This window comes from Jatropha curcas, chromosome 1, assembly GCF_041381405.1.
Source record: "Jatropha curcas cultivar XTBG-Jc1 chromosome 1, XTBG_Jcur_1.0, whole genome shotgun sequence".
Classification (NCBI taxonomy): domain Eukaryota; kingdom Viridiplantae; phylum Streptophyta; class Magnoliopsida; order Malpighiales; family Euphorbiaceae; genus Jatropha; species Jatropha curcas.
The window spans coordinates 23,963,129-23,987,066 of NC_143151.1; the positions used below are offsets into that span (position 1 = coordinate 23,963,129).

Sequence of the window (23,938 nt, forward strand, 5' to 3'; positions counted from 1 at the left end):
CAAGTGAGTAAACCACATAATCACTAGAAATAGCTGGCATTCTTTGTCCTTGTGACCTCCGTAATGCTATTTCTTGTGAAACCACTTGATCATTCATGAATTGTTCATTATTTACTGGTTCATCATTTATATGGTCATTTTGTGGGTTTGGAATATTGTTTTATTGTTCAACCATGTTGTTAAACCGTGATACAACAAGTGGAACAACAACCGAAGAAGAGACATTAGGAAAATCCACCTGAGTTGGATTTTTAATCTGAATCTCTTGCACATTCACTTTACGTGGTTCACTGCTCCCACTAATTTGGCTATTTTCAATAAACTGAGCATTACCAGACTTTACAATTCTCGTACCATGGTTAGGATAATAAAATCTGTACCCTTTTGACTTTTCAGGATATCCTATGAAAAATCCACTAACCGTTCTAGCATCAAGCTTCTTTTCATGTTGATTATATATCCAGACTTCTGCTGGGCAACCCCAAACATGAAGATGTCTTAAATATCCAGACCCAAAAATCATTAATTGGATACTCTGAATGAAAACTACGTACCAGACCCAAAAATCTGATTGCCGTGTCAATCATTAATTGGAATATCCAAAACCAAAAACAAACTAGCTCCACCTAATTAAAGTCTCGACTAACAATTTATTTTGGCATTTTAAGCATCAATCTGTCGCTAATGGTCAGAGTATCTGAACTGTAATACAAAATGTCTTACCCTAACAACCTCTTGCATCCAATGTACCAAACAAAAAGAAAATAACCACCAACCACTCTGTTGACCAAGTCTTTTACACAGTCAATTGCAGTCAGCTCATTTTTCTACTACCCATGCCAAAACCTCATACAAGAAAGGATGTTATAAAACCATGCTAAGCAACACCTCAAGAGGCACTAATCTAGAATATGCATGATCACATCATTGGTAAGTTAGATGCATCTTCAGATCGAATTCTTTACATCTTAACAATTCAGATTATGCACAACGCCTAAATGTTTACCTTGGCATCTGACTCATAAATCCATAGTCTTCAATGAATTTTTGTGTATCATGTCTTGAAAAAGTCGTGCAACCAGAACTTTTCTGCACAAAATTGAATCAAGCTTTTTCATAGCATTATATTGTACTTGTGAAAGTAAAACCTATAACATTACAGTTGTAACATTGAATTTCCTTAAACATTTGCTTCTGTTTTCATGCCCACAACTTTGACCGTTGCTAAAGATCGAAGTCTGTATCTGAAAAAGGATGTCTCGTGCACAACCATGACCCCTACTTGGGTTAAGTACAACTAACAATGACTAAGCACAAACATACACCATCATTTCTCCTCCAGTCGCTGCAGCACTGACTCAGCAAAGCTTTGTTGCCTGACATACAATATGGAGATTATTCAATATGGAGATTATGATATTCAATTTAATTTTTAGGTTGGGAAACCAGTTCAAAAATTAATTATTTCAAATAAGTTTCTATTATGTCCAAAATTTAGGACAGTTGCAAGGATGAGTCATAAATTATGTTGCAATTAGAAGATGACAGAGTAAGAGGAATATAATACAAAAAGTCACAATATCATATAACAAACTCTGCTAGGTGCTAACAACCCTACCAAAGAGCAAAATCATGTACATAGAATTTTACAAGGTATTTTGTTAATATAGATGAATTTGGGAAATTTTTCTTAATTCCAACCTTCTAACTAGAGAACATCCAGTGCAGTAAAAGCTTGAATTCAATAATATGAAGTTATGAGCAAAAATTGTTTAATTAAAACTGAATTATTGCACCAGACATACTTTCAGTCTATTTGGTTTGTTGGGAAGTTTACTTTTGACATTTTAGTACAGCATGGACCAACTAAACCAATTTTCAATCCAGACTGTTTTATCATTTTTCATATTTTCATCCTTCTAAGTAAGCTAGCCGATCGATGATTTTCTATTCATGTACAATAAAATCAATATCCATCTTATAATGTCCGCTCACTGTCTGTGTGACAGCCAAATTGAAGTGTGAAGAGGTCTTAATTGTATTGCAATTACAATACATCAAAATAGACACTTGGTCTCAGAGAGATTAGGCTTTGATTTGATCATTGCTGATGTTCAGGATTTCATTTGACTGTTATGAATTGAAGTTGTCAAGCTCTTGTTTTCCATGAATCTCATTTGCACAAGGTACAGAGTAACTGAATGAAACGAATTGGGGACTTTTGTCTTGTGGATATATTTCTCTAAGTCAGTTACGTTATAACATGTCAATTTTGTCAGTTCCTAAAATAACTGCAAGCTGCTATTCCAATGAGCACCACAAGATATTGTGGTTGTTACTTCTTAATAAAGAATCAGTGCTCACTCTAATTGATAGACTGGGACAAATTTTGTGTAATAGTTGAAATTCCAGCGCCGCCTTTAAATCTTTTTTTTTTCTTTTTATGTATTCTCTACAATTTAATTTTCCACTCTCTTCCTATTTTTCTATTCCCACCTGCACCTTCCAAACTCCGATGAAAGATTTCACATCTTTTGATTGATGATGTCAAACAAATTAATTATCTCTGCTCTCAGTGAAATTTCTTGAAGGTGATTTTTGATTTAGTTTGGTCTTGAAAATTTTAGTTCAGTTCATTTATTTTGGTTCAGTTAGAAAAGCTAGCATTAACTGACAGAACCAACCGAATAAATAGCCTAAATAAAAATTATATGGCAGTGAGGCCACACAATGACTATTTAGGCCTGAATTTAGGTATACATATTGTAGATTCCACATATAAATCGAGAATCTCTCAACAGGAACTATATATGGACCTATGTCTTAGAGACTCACTATCAGCTGGGCAGTGGCAGTATCGGCAAAAAAAGCCGTAAAAACTGACCAGGGAGAGCCATATTATGATGTGCTGGTTTATGTATGAAAACGACACAAAGAGAGAACTGCTTACAGAAATTCCATACCTATATAAACCTAGAGACAGGAAGGATGAGTAATTATATGGTAGTCTTCTAAAAAGTCCGGAAATTAACGCAGAGATGGTGGAAGGTATAAAAGGCAGAGAGAAGTGTTTTACTTACTTTCGCTCTCTATGCTTTGGGCTAGGGCGAGAATACTTTAGATATCCATCCCAAGGAACCTTTTTGAGACCTGCTCGTACAGATATTATGTCCCTGACCCTGCATTAGAGTATTCAAATTAAAACAAAGCCATTATATGATGAAGATTTTACCAAAGACATTTCTCTGAACAGAAAGATGATGCAACCTATCAACAGTTGCAGATAATAACTTGAGATCTGAGTGATTTACCTCTCAGCAAACTCAATGGGTGTCTCTCCAGGTTTCAGATTTTGTGGCTCCAAGTACCATACATCACAAACAACAGCCCAGGAAGTCATGAGTTGCAGCAAATGCATTGTAAATGACTGCCTGCAAAAGAGACATGTAAGAGTAGCATTCACTGATATTATCAAGAACAAATTAACCGAATCTTGATGACATGTATAATAAATGAAATGACCAATAAGATACACCTGATACTTTAGCTTAAATTAGAGAGAAATACACGCAATCATTCTTAAGTAACCGTAACATGAATAACGAAAGGTTAACACTGACAACATATTATCTCACATCACAGGTATAGAATCATTTTTGTAAGGCTGATACGTGGAGGTCAGTGATTGTGTTTGTGTACTGCTCATTTTCATTGGCTTGGACGAGTGAATGAATATCCTATACAACTTACTGGATTTTGTCTCATTGCATGGTTCCTAAACTTAAATATATGATAAAAGCATTGAGGTTAGGAACCCAGAAAAAGGTAGATCCATATTAAAAAGAGACCAAATATCTTACTGATGGCCAAAGCAACCTTTTGAGGCTGACCAGTATAAAAGCATTTCTATTTCCATAAGAGCTTTTTTGTTGCAGAAATCAGTCTTTGAAAAGCATAAAGCAGCAAAATGAGCAAGCATGACTCTGGAAAGAAGTGAATAAAATAGATATCAACATTATAAAATGAAGATCATTACTTCCGGCTGTTCCAAAAAGCATCAACAAAAATTTTGTTGTATTTGATTGCAATTGGACAAACAGTACATCCCAGTTCGAATGCACCCTATGCATCACAAAGAAAAGAAAAGTCAATCACAACAATAAGCACAGAAAGCTGAAAGGACGAATAAATTTTATATCCAATTTCCAGTACCTTCTTGAACATTACAGTATAGTGATTATTTACACAAGTTCCTTCAGGAAATATGAGAAGAGGGTTATTGTCAGCCCCCTGAACATGATCCCTTAACCTGAAACATGTGTATTTTTATGATCATAATGCACATACAATTGCATTAATGAAATTCTGCCTACTGCATTTAAACTTACTTTTTTGTTACAATTTCACGATCCTTTGCCTCTGAACGATTGAACCAGATACATCCGACACTCTCTAATATAGTGCTTTGCAGTAGTCCTACATAAAGAGAAAAATAAAACTGATCTTATTTCATTCTGTCTATTTAACGTATGCAGAAAGTTATCACAACTTCCCATCGTCTTAGATCTGTTGCTGCTTAGTTTGGTTCAAAAAACAATAGCTTGTACAGAAGTTGGTGGTCTAAATTTCATAATTTCAGAAATAAATGCACAAATTATTCAATGAAATTCTATTACCGACTCTTTCAAAAACTAATATAAAGAACAGAACTACTTGATAGATTTCATCAGTTGAACACGATTAAGGGGGCACTTCAAAATTTTTTATTAAAACACGCTTGACAAAGTCATTAATGAAAAAGCATGGTTTCAACCATTTAAGTCATAAATTAAGCCATTAATCACTTACCAACCCATCCAGGATGCTTCTGCATAATAACAGCAAATGCAGTCATCTGTTCCAAGATGATAAAATCAATCATGGAGGTATGATTGGCCACAAAAACCTGCTTAATCCATAATAAACATATTCTGGTTAATTTCAAAGAAATGCATATTATTAGCTCACAATTACCATAACAAATCAAAACATAAACATGCATTCAATGAATTGTGAGCTGGCATCCAAATAAGAAAAAATAATACTCAAATGGACCTGTTTAGGTCGGATGCTAGGCCGTGGACCATGGTACTTGACAACTCCGGTCCATGATGCCACAAAGAAGCTGCAAATTAACTCCACCAAACATCTCTGGGAGGAGAAAGAAAACTATCAAGATTAGCATGTAAGCTTATTTCAATTCATCTATATTTCAGTAAGCTTGGAAGAATATGATATGAACATGATTAGGCCCAATATTTTCCATCTCCATTAAGTTCAATTGTCTAATAAACTATGTAGTCCTCTTTGGATATCATGATTTGTCTGGAAGGAGGAAAATGGGCAACTTTCAATAGGACTGGAGTCATAGTTTGGGTTATTAGCGTAATATTAGCAGTTTCCAGCACATATAACATAAATCCAATGGCTCAATCCTCTTGCCAAGGAAGTACAGCCCGTTTCCTTGAAGAAATACGCACAAAATTCTAACATTGCAAAAGAATGGACTTCCAAAAGATAGCATGGAAAGTAAAGTCCACTCATCATGTTAATCTAACCCAAAAAAGGCAACAAAATCTAAAAAGGATGAACATCAGAACTTCTAAACATGCAGAAAACCAGGCTTTCCCAACTTTCCAGCAGTCACTTCTATTCGCAAATAGGGTTTCAAATGCCCAGAAAGAAAGTATGATTTTGAACTAAGAAAATGAGGCAAAGCAAGAACTTTAAGTAAATTAATTATTGGTACCTCAAGCTTTTTTCTCAACTTGTCATGTCCTTTAAGTAGGAAATGCACAGGAATGTAGCATGAAAGGAAAATTATCCACCCTATTGTCAGTACTAGAACCCTGCAGATGTAATTGATATAACATCAGAAAGCAAAAATAAAACAGTTCATTAATGTGACAACTCATCCTAAGGTAAATCGTCATCAAAACCAAAGTATTTTATGGATGCCCAATTTTAAAACAGAGGCGAAAGAGAACCCAATCATTTCTTTGTAATGATATCTCAAAATTCCATTAAATAAGGAGTCCATAGACGCTAAAATTGGCTTAATTTGGCACAAGAGAACAGCCTCAGTCCACAGAAAGCATCTCGTCAATTAATTGTGTGGGAGTAGAATGCTAACCTGATGGGAAACAAAATCCCATATCGACACACCACACCGCAGCACCAAAGGGGAAATAGATATATGTTCCAATTCCATGGTTCTGGAGGATTTGACTTGAAACACCTTGTAAAGGTGTCCTGTTCAAAATCAGTAATTGAAATGGGGAGACGAAGAACAATTTAGTCCAACATTAAAAAAAATAATGCTATTAAGCTCCTCTTATGTTGTGTTTTCAAAAAACAATTTACAATACAATCTAAACTGAATTAAATAGAGTAAAATGATCTCTTTAGCCAACCCTCATTTGATCTAATTGAGTTGAATAAAGTTTTGCATAAAGAAATGTCAAAAATATTCATTTTCAGATAAAAATATCTTGCCAATCAATTGTTTTAGTTTAACTCAAAAGGAAAATTACACTAACAAAACCAAAATCTGTTAAAATAAATTTAACAAAAAAATATCAATTCACTTTCTGTTCGTAATTCTTTAGCTATTCTGCCAAGATTGAGAACTTCCAGTCATGAGACAATAACATTAATTGAGCTAGAATCATTTTATTTTCCCATTCAATAAAGAGTATCCTGGACTCATTTTATCGAGAACCAAACAATATTCCTATACACAACAATATCTAATAAAAAAACGCACAATTAACTCACATCAACAATGGCACCAGCAGCCTCCGTTAGGGTCGGCGAAATGTCAAGCAAATCACGCCTATAAAAATCAGCAAAAATAGGAAAAAAAAAAACTCAATAAGCGAGCTGTGTTTGGTAGCCGAGCAAGCCAGGGAAAACAGAAAGTCGAATAGGAAAAATTAGAGACAGGCGTTTACAGACGAAGCTTGCCACGAGGTTCTTGAATAGAGACTCCAGAAGGAAGGTAGTCTTCGATATTGGGTCGATCCAAGTCCAATTCAGAGCTCGAGGTCTTTAGCTTACCTGGAGTAGCCATTTTTTGCTGTATTGTATATAGCAAATCAGAGAGAGAGAGAGAGAGAGAGGTGATATTCTGATACGGTATTCTGTAAAAACTGATAGATTTGATCTTTTTCTTTATTACGGTATTCTAATTTTTGTGTTTGTGGTAAAGGAAATGAGAATGGATGAGAAATCTATGTCGTCCTTCTTTGCGCAGACCAAAGCAAGGCACGTTATGTATTTTAACTTCCCCTCTCTCCTGATTCCTTTCATTTATTCGGACGAAATAAATTTTTAATGGGAAATAAAAGAACTTATCATACCTACCGCATCAAATTTGGTAGTGATTTGTTTTTTAAAGCAAACCGGAGAATGCATTAAGAACCATAACAGAGTAACAAGTCCTATGGAATAGACCATGCTATCCCTTCTTGTGCAAGTCCACCCTTCTCTTTTTTGATACTTTGAACTTTTATACTAATATATTTAACATTTTAATTAATAAAATTATATATATTAAATATTTCAATTTATAAAAATTTTCTATTAAACATTTTAACTTAACTTGTGTAAATAGATTGATTAAATATTTATAAGATAGTTGAAAAATGTAAAAATTATTATTCTAAAAATCATAATAACCATACGTCATTTCAACATTTTGCATATAAGAGTAAAAAGTAGTTAAAAACTATTATCATTAGTGTGGAAAAGATGCGCGGTATTGCCAAAATTCAGAGTTTAGGATGCGCAGTAGGTCTGATAATAAGTTTAGAACAATATTTTTCAAACCGAAATAGACATTGAATTGGCTTGATGAGTGGATCGCAATTAGACCGGATACCAGATTTTTTAGGTGCCTTAACCACTCGATCCACTTAGTTTATAGCAATATTATCATAACCAAAATGATAATTGAACTAGCGTTATGACTGGATCACGGTCAGACCAAATTAGGCCAATTCAAATGGGTTTTCTATTTTTTTTAATTTTTAATTTATAATATTATATACACACATCATATATACATGTTTTAAGTGCAATAGAAATTATTTTCACAATAATTAACATATATAATATTTCATTACCATCAAATATTCATCTCATATAACAAAATAATATATTCTATTGGTCCCATTTTGTTTGCTTATTATTCCTTTTTTGGATGAGCCCAAAATATTTGCAAGATTTTTAAATTTAAATATATGAACAATTATTTTTCCCTTAATAACCAATTGGAAAAAATGTCATTTTAGCCCCTAAATTTGGAGCAAATGTACAAAATGCCCAGAATTGAACTTTTGAACTAAAAAACTCCAAAATTTATCATTTAAGGTTCACTTTGCCCACGTTAGTCGTTGAAACACCAACGTGTGCATGACGACGTCAACCAAAATTTTCTTTAAATTTTTTTTTCATTTTTTTTATAATTATTAAATTCTCTTTTCTTAATAAAAAGATAATGGTTGTCTTAAAAAAGAGGCTTAATAAATTAATATTCCAAAACGACAGTTTCCTTATTACAACCTAGCTTCATAGGAAGAATTAGCTCTCCTAGAAATTCGACCTCAGCAACCTCTTGATGCCTCCATATTTCTCAGCCAGATTATGAGTACGAGAAAGCGGTGCGATATTATAACTTGATTGTGGTTTCGTTTTAATTTGAATTGATTGACTTGTTCATAATTCTATTCTCTGTTATCTTCTACCTCCATGAAGGAGAATAACAATAATCGGTTATTGGTTTTTTAGCCAAAGGGATGTGATTACTTTGAGTGATAGTTTAACTTATCCATTCAATAGTTGTAGAGGCAGAGTGGTAGACAACAAAGTAGATTGCTAGTTCTTATCCCATCTCAAGTGCAGCTGATGGTGCACCAGAATCCTTGTTAATGGAATTTGAGAGAACAAAAGAAGGAGTACGAGTTAGTTAAGATAAAGGAATTGTGCTTCTTGTTAGCATTTGAGTACTTTTGACAATGTTTTTTGTTTCATATGTGAATGATATTTTGTGTTCATCTTTTAGTTCTTGTTTTTGCTTTGGGAGTAGAACTTTTTTTTGTGGATATTGAACAATCTGCAGATACTTTGCTATTAAAATAGGAAGGAAAAGTAAGATGAAACATTGAAATAACACATTTACATTTCATTTATAAATTTGAAATAAACAAATCTAACTATTAACAACTAATCTGGATATTTATTTATCAGCGTTGGTACGCAAAATATTTGTAAAATGAATTTTTATAAATTTGAATTTAAAATAGCATCCTACAATATGGACACCAATATACAATACAATAAGTAACAACAACTCTCTGCCAACAAATGTATACATTATCTAGTTTCAAATTTTCATAAACCATTGTTCAATCCAATTACAACCAGGATAATGCAATCAGATCCCACAGAGATATTGGAGATGAAAATTTTATAATCTGAAATACAATTAAAGAGGGAAAAGAACAAATAAGGAAAGCAAATTAGCCTCTCTAAACATACTTAGATTGTCCAAATACATGAAGAAGTAAAATAATTAATAAATGAAGGCCACAAAAAGACAAAAGATAATAGCATTTGTACACAGATAATGTGGTACAAACTGCTTTCTACCCCTTGAACCTATGCTGGGTTTAATGAAAGAAAAGAAAATAATAAGAAGAAGGTTTTATGGAGGAAACCAAGGCCTCTACGTTAGAAACGTATTTTGATGATTTAACCGACGCCTTGGGTCTGTTATTCATTAAGCTTAAATAGTCAAAGCAAGCTAACAACTCAACTGATTACAAGGAAATAAACTCTGCTATTTTACAGCAACTAAAATCAAAGCAGAGATCTTTAGCAGACTTATTCAAATTTAATAAAAGAAATAATTAAGGGTCACGTGACATAATGCCATGCTCTTTAACCATATCCAAGCCAAAAGTATGGTGGTCAAGTACATGCATGCAATGCTTGACTGCTATAATCTTTTAAGATAGGAAATCAATAATATTTTATCAATATACGTTTGATAAAAAAGAAATCCTACGACAGTAAAGAAACTAAACAAAAACAAAATGACTCCAAATATCTCATGCTATAAGTTATTGCTTGAGGCTTCCAAACAAGTTTGATCGGCTGCAACATTGGTCTGAGATTGCTTGTCTTCCTCTATGGCAATTCTGCAGTTCTACATTGAAGCTCTGTTTTTTTTTTTTTCAGTTTCTATGCTTGAAATGCTACCTCCTTGATCTATTGACTGCACAAGTTGATGTGTCTATGGAATTTTAGGATGATTAGGAGGCTAGGTTGACCACGACTTATGTGATGATGAGTAACCACGCGTTTTTATGATGATAGGTAAGCACGTGCACTGACCTTCAAATAAAATGGTCAAAATGAACTTAAAATAGGAAGTTTTGGAGATTTTTTGCCCAAAAGTTTAATGCTGGGCAATTTGAACATAATATTCAAGTTCAGGGTCATTCCTAACCTTTATGATTGTTCGTTAAATAAAAAACTTTTATTAGTATCTTAATTAGTTAATGGTAAAAAATGTAAAATAATTTTTGTTGACTAAATTTTTAATATGCGTATTTTGTAAAACTATGCAAACAAAATATAACGGAGAGAATATATAAATACAAAGATTTTAACTATTAATTTTCAAACTTAAAACCAAATAATAATTCAACATTCATAAATTCAAATCACATTGTTTAATCCAAGTTGAAAGGTCAATTTTAAGTTCATCAAACACACAAAACCATACCAAATACATATAAAAATAACACCTTTTTTTTAAATGAACAAAAATATTACTTTTACCAAAAAAAAAAAAAAAGATTTTTCTGGTTTTATAAAGAATCTGATTTTTCCAAAATTTGAGTCAATGTTATAATCAAACCAGACAGTCAGCCAGTTTTCAATTTAGCCGGTTCGACTAGCTAGTTGAGTTCATTCATCCAATACTAGTTTATAGTGAAAATTTTATTTTTTTGTTTAAAATTAAAGTTGTTTGGTTTGCAACAAAAAATCGGACCAGACCAAAAATTGGTTCATGAGTTAATTGATCAGACCAACCGGTTGAGTCCAATTTTCAAAATACTGGTTTAGAATACTACAAGATGTTTCACGTAAAGTATAAGGGTGGATTTATATGTTTCACTATAGGTTAATTATAGATTTTCAAATGCGCCAAATCATAAATTCGATTAAGAAAAGGGAAAATAATTATTTTGTCACTAACATTTGTCATAATTAATTAAGTAGTCTCTAACTTTTATATAAATATTTAAGATGCCCTTGAGGTTTACCTCTGTCTCACAGAATAGTCCTTCCGTCTATTTTCTTGTGTTTTTGAGGTTAAAATAGGTAAAAAGACTTAACTGCCCTTAAATATTTTACCTCCTATTATTTAGAACTTAAATGAAGACTTTAGTTGCAATCTTGTCTCTTCCTTCCGTTAACCTCCTTTCAAAATCCTCACCATCGCGTACACCACCATCACCACCAGCCAGTTCATAAAAAAACAAGAACAACAAAATCCAATGGGCAAAAAGCATAAATATAAGAAGATTGACAACAACCCTTCTTTCTACATAAAAACATCAAAATCAAAACGATTAAAAAGAAGCCAGTTACAAATCCAATCATAAGTACCGACAATTACAAATTTATTATCTTTTGTCTTGAAACCTTGTTTAGAAGTCAAATTTGCTACCCATAGCTAACAATGGTGATGAATAAAGATAGAATCCGCTTGTTGATAATAATCAGAGAGTCGTTTTTATTGAGGATAAAGAGAAAGGATTCGGGTACTTAAAGAAGGTTAATCATAAGGTAAGACAGGTTGTTGATGGTTTGTTGAATTTGTTGATGGGTCTGTGAGTCTGTTTTTCAGTTGACTTATGGAGTTGAGGTTATGAATCTTTTGTATTGGATGAAAGAGAAGGTAAGAAAGGAAGTGGGTTTGATTTTGCAAATATGTTCAAATCGATTTAGAATTTGCAAAGTTTACTACATGTAGTTCAAGTTGATGGTTTCTTGTGTATAATTTGTGAGAAAAACCATTTCAAAAAGATGACGAGGGAGAGAGAGTTACCATGAGAATTAAGAGTTTCTATTCCAATGAAATTCCAACTTTTTTGGATAGCTTCAAGCTCCTTGCGTGGTGAGTTTTTCTTTTATTTTTCTTTTATTCTTTTTTCAAGTTTTAGTTGTCTGATCATCTCTAACTTCATTAAGGGCATCAATGGCATTTAAAAATATCCCTTCCACCTATTTCTTGATTTTTATCCAATTTTAATGGTAAAAGCATAAAAAATGAATGGAAGGACTGTTTTATAAGACCAAAGCAAATCTCATGGAAGTTTTAAATATTTATATAAAATTCAGAGACTACTTAGATAATTATGGAAAACCATAGGAACGAAATAATTATTTTTCTTTAAAAAAAACTTAACCTTCAAGTTCTAATCATTATGGTGTTTAAGGTTTGGTTTGAAAGATTTGTATAAATCAAACCAATACTGACGACTTATTAACGATTTGGTTAATGAGTGATGGTGAGATGGCTTAGATGGCGAGTGTAATATATTTTGTTGGTAAATTATCCTCCATTTATTTGGGAATGCCTCTAGGCTGCAATCCAAAAAATTTTCAAAGCATGGAAATTAGTGTTGGATAAAATGGAAGCAAAACTTTCAGTTTGGGAAGCAAAATATTTGTTCATGGGAGGTATGATAACTCTCATTAAAGTTGCATTATCTTCTTCACCGTTATATTATATGTCGGTTTTTAAAGAACCTAAACTAGTTATTCAAAAAATTGAAGCTATTCAAAGGAAGTTCTTATGGGGACAAAATTCAAATGATAGAAAGAGTATAAGTTAGGGTGGCTTGGATAGAGTGAAAATAAGTAGTGTTGTCATCAAACATTAAGGCGAGGCAAGGGGTAGGCATCTACTAAACTGTGACGCGAGGCAATTTCAATTTGGCGTAGGCGACAAGCCTCGTCAAGGTTCAAGCGAGTGCCTCAAATAGAAATTGTTATTTTCCATATGGATATTAAAATTTTAGGTTAACATGTAATAATATATATATGGGAGAAAAAGTTAAAATTAGTTGGAATTCCAATACGAAAAAAAATATCAAATCCGAGCATCATTGACCAACTCCTCATAAATTTCGTTTTTTTTTTTTCAATATGAACGAAAAACTCGGCACCTTTTGAGATTTGAGAAGAGTTGCTCTATAAAAGGGCTAACAACCATTTAATGATTAGGTGAAAATTTAACACAAATATGGGGAAAAAAAGGAAAGTGGTTGAAAATTAAAAACTTTGGCAGCAATTAATAAATAAATTAAAGTCTAATCTAACCATTAAAAATAAGTATAACAAATATGGAAAAAAAAGTGACTATAAATTAGGAAGCTTGATAGCCAATCAAAGAATTAGGTAAATAAAATCTAATAATTAGAAAAGGAAAGCACGTAGGATTTCTAAAGACACTGCATGTTACTAAAGACCGAAGAACTCAACGTAAAGAATAAAAAATCCTTAGTATGAAGAAGAAAAATTTAACGATCTAACTCATATTTTGTTTGGATAGGTGTAAAATATGGGTGGATGTAAAATAAGGGGTAAAAATTTCTTGGGATTAACAAAATTCCTTGTTTGGTTTGGTGAAAATGTGAAGGAGGGTGTAAAATAAATAGTGCTATTTTACACTCCATTTTGGGAGGAAAATGAATAGTGCTATTTTACACTCCTATTTTACTTCTTCTTCCCAAACATAGCATCAGTAAGAACAACTCCACAAATTATACCTAACCAAGCTATCATTGCTAAGGTACTTAAATATAAGGGACAAATTATAATTTTGTCCATGTAGTTTGCCATAAATTACTAGTCTATCCCTGTATTTTAAAACATGCACTATAATATCCTCATAGTTCATGCAATTTTTCTTCCGTTCTAAAATTTACACTTTTACTGGTAAATTTCTATTAAAGATCGAAAAGCCCTCTAATTTTTAGGGTGAAGATTTTGTCCTTCTTCTATCGGGTCCACCATAGGAGATCGGCTACCATTTCTTCAACAAAAATTTAAAATAATGTAATAATGGAAGGTATAAAAGAGAGAAAAGAAACTAATTTTTCAAGCAAAAAGAATAAGCAAATCCAGAATAAGATATTAATAGTCCCACTTCTGTTACTACATCATTTTTTGAAGTACAATTTGAGTTCTATTCTCCTTAATAACTATATATCAACACCACTTCCTTCTATGATTTTGGAATCCCATATATGTTGGCTCAAGGGTCAAATATTTATCTTAAGATTTTGATGATTGAAACAAAACAGATAAATTTAAATTATATTATTAGTGCTAATAATATGTTATGCAAATTATATAAGGAAGGTAATAAATAAACAAGGCAAGTCCTACAATTTCAAGGATCATGAAGACTATTGAAGACCTTAGTGGTTAGATTTTTTTAGGATTCATTGTAGATAAAAAGAACATCTATTTATAAGCACAAAACTAATTTCTTCTCTCTTTATCAAAAGGATTTTTTGAAAGTAACTCTTTAAAAATCAAAAGTCTTTTCGTTCCTCGATTATCTTACCTAAAAATGAAAGAGATCTTGTCTCAATCATTTTTTGTAATAAATATCTTAGAAAAAGCTTGTTCTTAATTTTTCGAAAAATTATCTTCATAAAAGGTTCGAAATTTATTCACTTACCTAAATTAGAGAGACTTTGTCTCAAATGATTTTGGTATTAAGAATAAATCGAAATAAGATTTTTATGCTCTTCATTTTCGGAAACAAATTTTAAAAGATCCAAAATCTTAATTTTATCTTCTTACCTAAACGAAAGAGATTCTATCTCAAATCGTTTTTGGTAAATATTTCGAAAAAGATTTCTTTTATTTTTGAAAATCTTATTTTTAAAGGAAAGTTAGTTTGCTTTTATTCACTTACTAAAAAGAACGAATATTGACTCCAAAGATTTGGTAACAAAGACTTCCATATCTTCTAAAAATGGAAAGTCAATATTCTAATTTGAAAAAGGGATTTCACTTTCTAAATATGGGATTCTCATCCCTCTCTATAAAATGGGCATTTCGTCTTTAAAAGACGTGGAAAAAAGAGTTTTCGTTTTAAGAGTATTTGTCCGTTGATCATATCTTTTATCTCTCAAAACTTGCTCTCTACCCTCTTATTTTCTTTTTATCTTAATACTTCATGTTTTATCTTTAAAAGAGAAAAGAAATTTTATAACAACTTCTTTTGAATGATTTCTAAAATGATTTTCTAAAAACTGTTTTTCCTGTGCTTATATGTGCATTTCTGTCTGTCTATTTAGATTCTATAATCTTTAGTAGACAGGTTTTCTTTTGAAAAACTTTTGTGTAATAGCTTAGGTGAAAAGCTATTACAAAATAGGTTATCAAGCGATCTTTTCCGTGAGAGATATTCTAATGTCTTGAATTGAGTTTCTATTCTCTGCCAAAAACAGAAAGGGTTGAGGTTAACTAGAACCTTTGGAAAATCTAGTGGGATAAAGGGTAGATCTAGGAGTTGATCTATTGCCATGTACTGTTGGTTTGTCTCTTACCCTTGAAAAGAGATAACATAGTTGAGGATCTCAAGATGAGTCTTAGGGAGTGGATGTAGGCGAGTTAGTACCGAAACACTATAAATCACTGTGTTGATCTTTTTATTTTCTGAAGTTTTGCTTGATACTATTTTACTCACACTTCTGTTTATATTTTAGAAATGCTAAAGTTGTTAATGGTTTTGATGTTCTAAAATTGAAATAAGCTTTATCTTTTCTGAACATTAGAACTCTAGACTTCTGCTAAGTGAATATACCAAGTTCTAAATTGTTCTTCTATTTTCAGTATATTTCACTATTTCTGTTTCTAATCAGTTTTCTAATCTTGATTGAAGCTTTGTGCAGCAATTCAGATTTCAATGACTGTCTCTCACATTTTTATTATTTAAACTTTAAAAGGAAGTTCTAAACAAAATAGCTTTCCTTCATAAAGTATTTTTGATATTGCATAAGAAATTGTGAAGCGGTTCTAATCAATAACTGTACTTGGCAAAGTCTTTCTATTTTCTACATAAGGGCATTGTGAGGAAGTTCTAATCAATAACTTATTCTGACAAGTGCATTACTTTTCCACTGCAACAGAATTCTGAGTTTTGTTTTTAAGTCAAATTTTTTATTTTTAGAAAACCCAATTCACCCCCCTCTTGAGTTGTGCCATACATATTCGGGACCCACCATATATCTCAGTCACAAGACCCAAAATTAAATCCTAATCATTGCTTGGGATGACGACTATCGGCGATACTAATTTAATTATGTCTGATCACGGTAGCGTAAGCAATAAGAATACACCTGGAAGTAAGTTCGGTGATAATAATATCAACGATGCTAACTTGGATGGTGTTGAGAGTATAGAACTAGAAAAGGTTTTTAGGTGCTACAATGACATTAGTTAGCGGTTGACCAGGGCAGTGGCATTTGTTTAAAGAGCCTAGAAGAAGAAGATGGCTAAGAGTTTTAAAGGTATTTTTGGGCAATAACATTTTCTCTTTCTTCTGACTGTTTATTTTCCTTTGACTTGTACTAAAAATTAGCATAAAATGGACGGAAGGACAGTTATGTGTAACATATCAAACTATGAGGTTATTATAGTGTATTTTTTAAAATGCAGAGATAGACTAGTAATTTATGTCAACCTAAGAATTGAGTTTGATAAAGAGGTTACTATGGATTGTAAGCGTGTACCCAAAAATTGATTCCAAGTGTTGAAGCGCAAGACAAGATCATGGCTATATTATCAATATAGGAGAAATATGAAGGTCCCTTTAGCATTCCCAAGGCTATTAGATCAAGGAACAAAAAAATTCCCAGGTAAATATATTGTATATTACTATATTCAAAAATCATACTGAAAAATCTTAGTGTTAGGAAATCATTGAATTTGAACCAATTGGTCATTAATATCACAACTGAATGGTGGAGTTTGTTTGGAAATTTAACTCCAAATTTGCAACAACTAGCTATCAGAATTTTAAGTTTGACTTGTACTTCAAAATGTTGTGAACATAATTGGAGTGTATTTGAACATGTGAGTGACATTTTTCCCCTAATTCCTATTCAATTAATAGGTTCAATATCTAGTATATTACATGTGTTTACAAAATATAAATATTAAAGTAATTATTAAACATGTAACATAATTATATTTAGAAGAGAAAAACAGGCTTGAGCATTAAAGATTACAGGATTAGGTGTATATTAAGTACAATCAAGCTTTTAAGGTGAAATCTAATTGATCCCATATCTCTAAATGATTTTAATTGGTTTTTTTTAATGATAATTTTACATGGGTTGATGTGGCTAGGGCATTTAAGTTAGGGAAATAAGGACATACACTAAGCAACCAACAAGATCAAGTGCAAATACAAATGCCTGCGGATCAAGAATATTAAGCATTTAAGAAGAGACTGATTTATTTAGAGGAAAATGAAGAGATTAAGGACGATATTGAATTTGATTAGGAGGAAGAAGTGGCATATGATGATGATAATAATTTAATGGATGTGGAAGAAAATCACTAGAGATGAAAACCTTAAGAACTAGGGTTCTAAGTTTATACGACTTAGTTTTGATTCTATAACATTTCATCTGGAATTCTAAATTATTTAATGTTTCTTTTGAAATTAAATTTTAAATGCATAATTCTAATTCTAAATGCACAATACAGTTTTGAACTTATAACAAGACATCTATAATTCTAAATTATATAATGCTCTTTGGGATTGATATAAAATTCTAAATTTTGAGTTATCTAGAATTTTTAAATTCTTATTTCACTTAAACAACTGCCTTGAGTGCCGCCTAGTGCCTCGAAAAATTAATGACCTTATGGCCTCAAGAGTGCGCTTTTACTAGAATTAAGTAGAGAAAAAAAAATGAGGATTTAACATTCCTTCTTTAAAAAGGAAAAATTGAATTTAATTAGACAAATGGTGGTGCAGCTTTCATAAAGATAAATATTTTTTGTGGAAGAAAGTGTGAGGCTCCAACCTAAGCATCAAGTTCAATCTACTAAATGAGATCAAAATATTCATTCGGGTTAAGTTCATGAAAAATGTTTTATAGAGTCATTTTATAGAGTCGCCACTTAAATTTAATTTTAAAATAAACTTAAGAAAAACCTTTAATTAACTCAAATTAGAAAATTTTACGAATCAACAAAATAAATGAGGATTCAGGGACTAGGTTTTCAGTTTAAACAAACATTTAATTGACCTTTTTAGTTAATGCTTAATCTTAAATGGAAATTAGATTTAAGGGGAGAATAAACAATTTATAATAAAGCAATAAAATAAAATGAGATACAAAACAATAAAATAAAAGTGAGGGGTTATTGCCTCTAGCTCTTTGATGGGAATTCTAAAATAATCACACATCTCCCAATCCAAAAATAAGAAAGGAAAAAGAGTTTCGGGGGTGAATTTTGATTCGCAGCTTGAGTTTAGAGAGTCGAACATGCCTACTCATCACTTTGAACGGGAATAAAGACCAAGCAATTCTTTTCCGTTGTGAAATTAGGGTTAGCTCATTTCAATTTTAGAAGGTGTATTGCTAAATTCTATTTATCATGTTTTAGGCTCTAATCACCCTTTTCATGAAAAATAATTTATTTTTGGGCTCTAATTATCGATTTTAGAAAAAGAAGGCTTTAATTGTCATTTTAGGAGAAGAGAGATAATATTGAGAAAAAGTTCATAAAGGACTTACCTTAGCCTTAGGGCATGAATCCCTAGGTTGACTGCGATATGGACCGAAAGATTGACCGCCTTGGCTCCTTCTTCTTAGATTGACTGGCAATGTGAGTACCTTACCATATTAGAGTTTCAGTTTAGCCTGGTCTTAGACTTCAAGGAGAAATCTAAGCCAAGTATAGAGGGTTGGATGATCAAGAAGGGTCCAAATCTAGAGAAGGCTTTTTATGAAGGTTTGGTGGACCAAGGAGGCTCCAAAACCAAAGGTGGAAACCTTAAAATCTAGTCTAAGGAAAAAGATTAAGGGAGAAGTGAGTTTGAGGGAACATTGCCCCATTCACTTAAAATACTCAAGAAGGATAAAAGATGAGAAAAACGCTAGAAAATCAAAGAAACATTTCAAGTAAGGCTTCTAGGATATACTTTGCAAGGGAAAAGAGATTCAGAGAGATTGTTGTGTGTTTGCAAGGCCAAAATGAGCTTTTATTTATAGAAAAATGGACCAAGGATGAATTGCAAGCTAAACGAGTTGGATACAATATCAACACCACATTATCTCCATGCTTTAACCACCACAAGCTTGGAGGTTAACCGCCATGCCTGCATGATTATCGCTAGGGCTAGGTAGTTTGGGTTTTTTGTGTCTTATTTAGCTATCTTGATTCAGGTGGCTCACAACTTAATTCAACTCTGTTTTGGCCCATAATATACCATTTAAAAGTTTTAAATGTCTAGTTTCTCATCTAACTTGAATCACTAAAAAAATTCCATATGTGGCTCAAATTATGATTAAAAGAGTAGAAAAATGTCATTTTTGAGTTTTCTTGATCTGCAATAATTTTAGACCCGATTCATAGCCCGTTTCAGCTTGGTTTTCAATGTTCCATATACCGTTGGAAAGAACTTATTGTCTAATTTCCAATGGTATTAAGATTTTTCCAAAATTCCATATGAGGAGGAAATATTTATTACCAAAAGAGTGAAAAAATGTGACATTTGACTTTTAGGTTAACCTCTGATTTGCTATTGATTTGAACCACACATTTTTTAACTGATTTGCCACGATATGAGAGAGTAAAAATACATGTTCATAGAAGGTCACTACTCAAAATATGGGTTAAAAGGACATCTAAATTTAGATGTTAATCCTTCCATTTGAAGGAAGATTTCTCTAATTTGAGAAAATATAATAAAATTGGGATGTTCTTCTAGCCATGCAAGTGATTTTTTAAAAAGTGGATTACGTTGGACTATTGGAGATGGTAAGCAAATAAAGATTTGTTTGGATAGTTGGACCCAAGATATTCCTTTAATATGTTTCTTTCTAAAGCTTTTTCGGTTAGTAAAAGAAAAATGGTATTGTGCAAGATAATATGGGTATGATCTCATTAATTTGCTATAAAATAATAATATGTTAGGTACAAAAGATGAAAAACTAGTTTGAGTCTTTGACAACTAACGTCACTTTTACTTTAGAAATCCTAACCTTCTCATAAAGACAAAGAGTTTGGTAGCACCCTTGTGCCTTTGAATCTCAAAGGCATTTGGGTCAATTTCATCCCCTTAAAGGTTACAGCTTTTTTTTGGAAAGCCTTCTTAAATTAATTGACATACAAGCTTAATTTGCTAAATATGAAGGTGATCGAAACACTAATGAGGTAAGCTGCCCTATATGTAATGAAGTTGAGGAATCAATGGACCATACATTGTTAGCTTGTTGTTTTGCATAAATGGTACAGAAGGCTATTTGGAGGTGGTGGAATGCTAATGCATGATTCCCATTTTCCTTAAGAAGCCTTGGATGGCAATGGGAGCATCTTATGTTCTTAAAATGTATAAAGCACACTTGGATTATGATTTTCTTTATTGCAATTTGGTCCCTTTGGCTCTATTAGATGGCGCCTTGAATTTCGTGCATGAATTTATCTTTAAGCCCAATCTTCATTTCTTTCTTTCTTTCTTTAGGCATACAGCCTTGCTATTGCTCTGCTTGGGTGCAAAGAAGTCTGGAAATGGCAGGCTATAAATACAAGACTATGGTCATTTCGCCATTTTGGCTTTTGACGAAAGACAGTCAGAGATTATGTGAAATAGCCTATTTTAGAGTTTTTTCTTTTGTCCATTTTCTACTCTTAGTTTAGGTATAGTAATTTTGTCCAATAAGTAATTACCATTACAATTTGAAGAGAGAATATATTATTGCAAGATTTGGGTATTTTTGGTTTAGGGTTTGAGTGTTATCTCACATTTTTGTATTTTGTATTTTCACTATTAATTAGTGGATTTTGTTCTCCTTGACCCGTGGATGTAGGCTTACACTGAAACACTTAAATTTTTTATGTCCCTCTTATTATTTTGTTGTCACATTATTAGTTTTCCCTTTAGCCCAAATAATATTTTTCATGTTTCCGCTGTAATCCATAACAAGTGGTAGCATGCCAATTTCCACAATCTAATTTCATAACAAGTGTTATCAGAGCCAAAGGTTTTCTGAGTTTGCTATGTGGTTGCAGTTTAAACTGATCTTCCACATCAGAAAAGATTGGTTGGTATCTATTTGTTTTGGAAATTGTGTTGATATTCTTGTAGCAATTTGGAATCTATGGCGTCAACAAAAATTGACATAAAAAAATATGACCAGAATATTAGTTTTACCTTATGGCAAGTCAAGATGCAGGCAATTTTTATACAAAATGGATTGCAAAAAACTTTAAGCATGGAGAAGTTACAAAAGGAGATGACTGAAGATCAAAGGAAGGATTTAAATGAAATGCCCTATCTGCCATTCAGTTATGTCTATAAAATGAGGTTTTGCGAGAAATAGTTAATGAGAAAATTGTAGTTTTTGACCATGATTTCATCACTGGGCTATAGGAAAATCCACTACAGCTTCAACGGTGTGAGAATCAGCTCGATCGGACGTCGTTTGAGCCTCGAACGGACTCCTAGAAGCCCAAAAACTCAAAAATTAGGCTAAAAGGGGAAGGCAGTAATTTGCTCTGATCGGTACCGACCTGTCCAGTGTCGATACTGATCACCTGCTTATCGGTACCAGTTGAGACCCCAGAGTAGCCCTCACCAGTAGTGGCGGTGACATGGTCGATAACAACCTGGGTAAGCTTCAGCCTATAAATTAGCACTTCACCCCTCATTTGCAAGCACCTCTTGTTGCTTGATTAAGCGCTTCTCAAGCTTCAGTGACTCTATTTCTCCTTTTGCGAATGATTCTAAGGTTATAAAGTCCGACCTTGCTCTTCTTCCTTAGTTGAGTTAATGCCCGACTTGGTTCTCAAAAGTCAATCATTTTAACTTTCCATCACACTTTGGTCTTTCTTAGACCAAAGCTAAGTACTATATATATTAAACTAAGTACCTTAGCATTTTGGAGCAAGACTCGACTTCCTTAATCTTTCATCATCGTGGAACTCTGAAGCCACACACTCACCCCACCAAACCCCTCGACCCCTCGTTCTAGGGTATAAAACTAAACTTAATCTTTGTCAATTAAGCACAGTCCATCGGCACTCTATAAACTGTCAAGCCTGTTCCATCCAACACTCAAAATGCTTTAAGCCTGGTCCATCCGACACACTGTAAGCCCACTCCCGAGTGGCACCTTCAAACCCTACCATCCTAATCAATGGTAGAACTTAGTGCGCATTGATCATCATACAAACAAGGTAAAAGGCATACTAACAAATTTTTGCCTAAGTAGCGGGCCCCTGGGAACAAACTGGTCAAGCTCTAAAGGAATGTGTCGCACCACCTAGAATCCTCGATAACGAGGCTAGAGTTGGGCTCCCCTCCAAATTGCACCATTTATTCATTTATTACTTTTAATGCACTATATTTCTGATATTGTCATGCATTATTAGGATGATCATGTATCTTTTAATTGTCACCCACGCAAAACTGATTTTTGATTTCTTAATTAAACCCAAACTGTTGATGCAATCAAAAGAAGCTGAAAATCTAGTCCCCAAATCTAATGATTCGAGGCTAGTGTTTTTATCGTAAAAGGCAAACTAAAATGGAGTCGATCACAGGGTTTTTTTTCTCTAAAAATTAAAACAAATTAAGGTGGCGACTCTAACATATCACACACCATCAAAGCGCTCCTAAGAGCCAACCCGACACACATAAGTGCTAAATCGAGCCATAATCTATCCCAACAAAAAAGGAATTGTAAGGAGTTCCTACTAGTTTTCGTGACGAACCGACCAATGGCTCGTCTAGATTGACTCCGTCCTTTAGATCTTTCCCATGGCACTCGAGAGTGGGCTCATAGCAACAGATTTGTGAAGCAAACTTGAATCACAGTATTTGACAAAGAACCTCACAACAAAATTATTTGCGAAGCATTAGATGCATATGCTTTCTATGGCAGAAGGCACTTCCTTGAAATCCCATATTGATGAATTTAGTTCCATTTTGATGGATTTGAAAAATATGGATATTGAGTATGATCAAGAAGACCAAGCTCTTATGTTGGTTCATTCTTTACCTCCGTCTTATAAGAATTTTAGAGATACTCAAATTTTCAATAAGACAACTTTTTGGAGGATGTAAAATCAGCTTTATTTTCAAAGGAGCTTATGGATAAAGAGCTCAGTTCCAGCAATCACAGTCCAGCAGAAAGCCTATTTGTTAGAGGAAGACCTACAAGATCTTAAGTAAGGTCACAATCAAGGCATTAGAATCTATCTTGTAATTATTGTAAGAAGAACGAGCACATTAAGGTTGATTGCTTCAAGTTGAAGAATAAGTAACAAACAAGAACAAGCCTGCTGAAGCCAATGTTGTAAAAGATGGTAATCATTATGTAATTTCTGTATTTGGAGTTGAATTTGAATCCATGTGTAAGTGGTATTTAGATTTTGGTTCATCATTTCATATGTTGTCCATAAAGAGTAGTTTTCCACTCTTGAACCTATTAATGATGTTGTGTTGATGGCAAATGATGAACCATTGAATGTTTTGGGCATTGGTACAATAAAATTCAAAATGTTCAATAGTGTAATAAGGACATTGACTATTGTTCAATGTGTTCCAGACATGCGA

The 23,938-nt window shown here is 32.8% G+C and overlaps 1 protein-coding gene across 1 annotated transcript; it reads right to left on the reverse strand.

The window, feature by feature from the left end:
* Window positions 1–1,038: 1,038 nt before the first annotated feature.
* On the reverse strand, window positions 1,039–7,358 carry GPAT9 (glycerol-3-phosphate acyltransferase 9). The gene is given in 12 exon segments (NM_001308751.1): window positions 1,039–1,376; window positions 3,081–3,179; window positions 3,312–3,431; window positions 4,037–4,122; window positions 4,213–4,309; window positions 4,389–4,476; window positions 4,849–4,945; window positions 5,095–5,190; window positions 5,789–5,888; window positions 6,173–6,291; window positions 6,817–6,874; window positions 6,993–7,358. Coding segments are annotated over 12 exon segments (1,128 nt in total). The 5' UTR covers window positions 7,112–7,358; the 3' UTR covers window positions 1,039–1,327.
* Window positions 7,359–23,938: the final 16,580 nt, after the last annotated feature.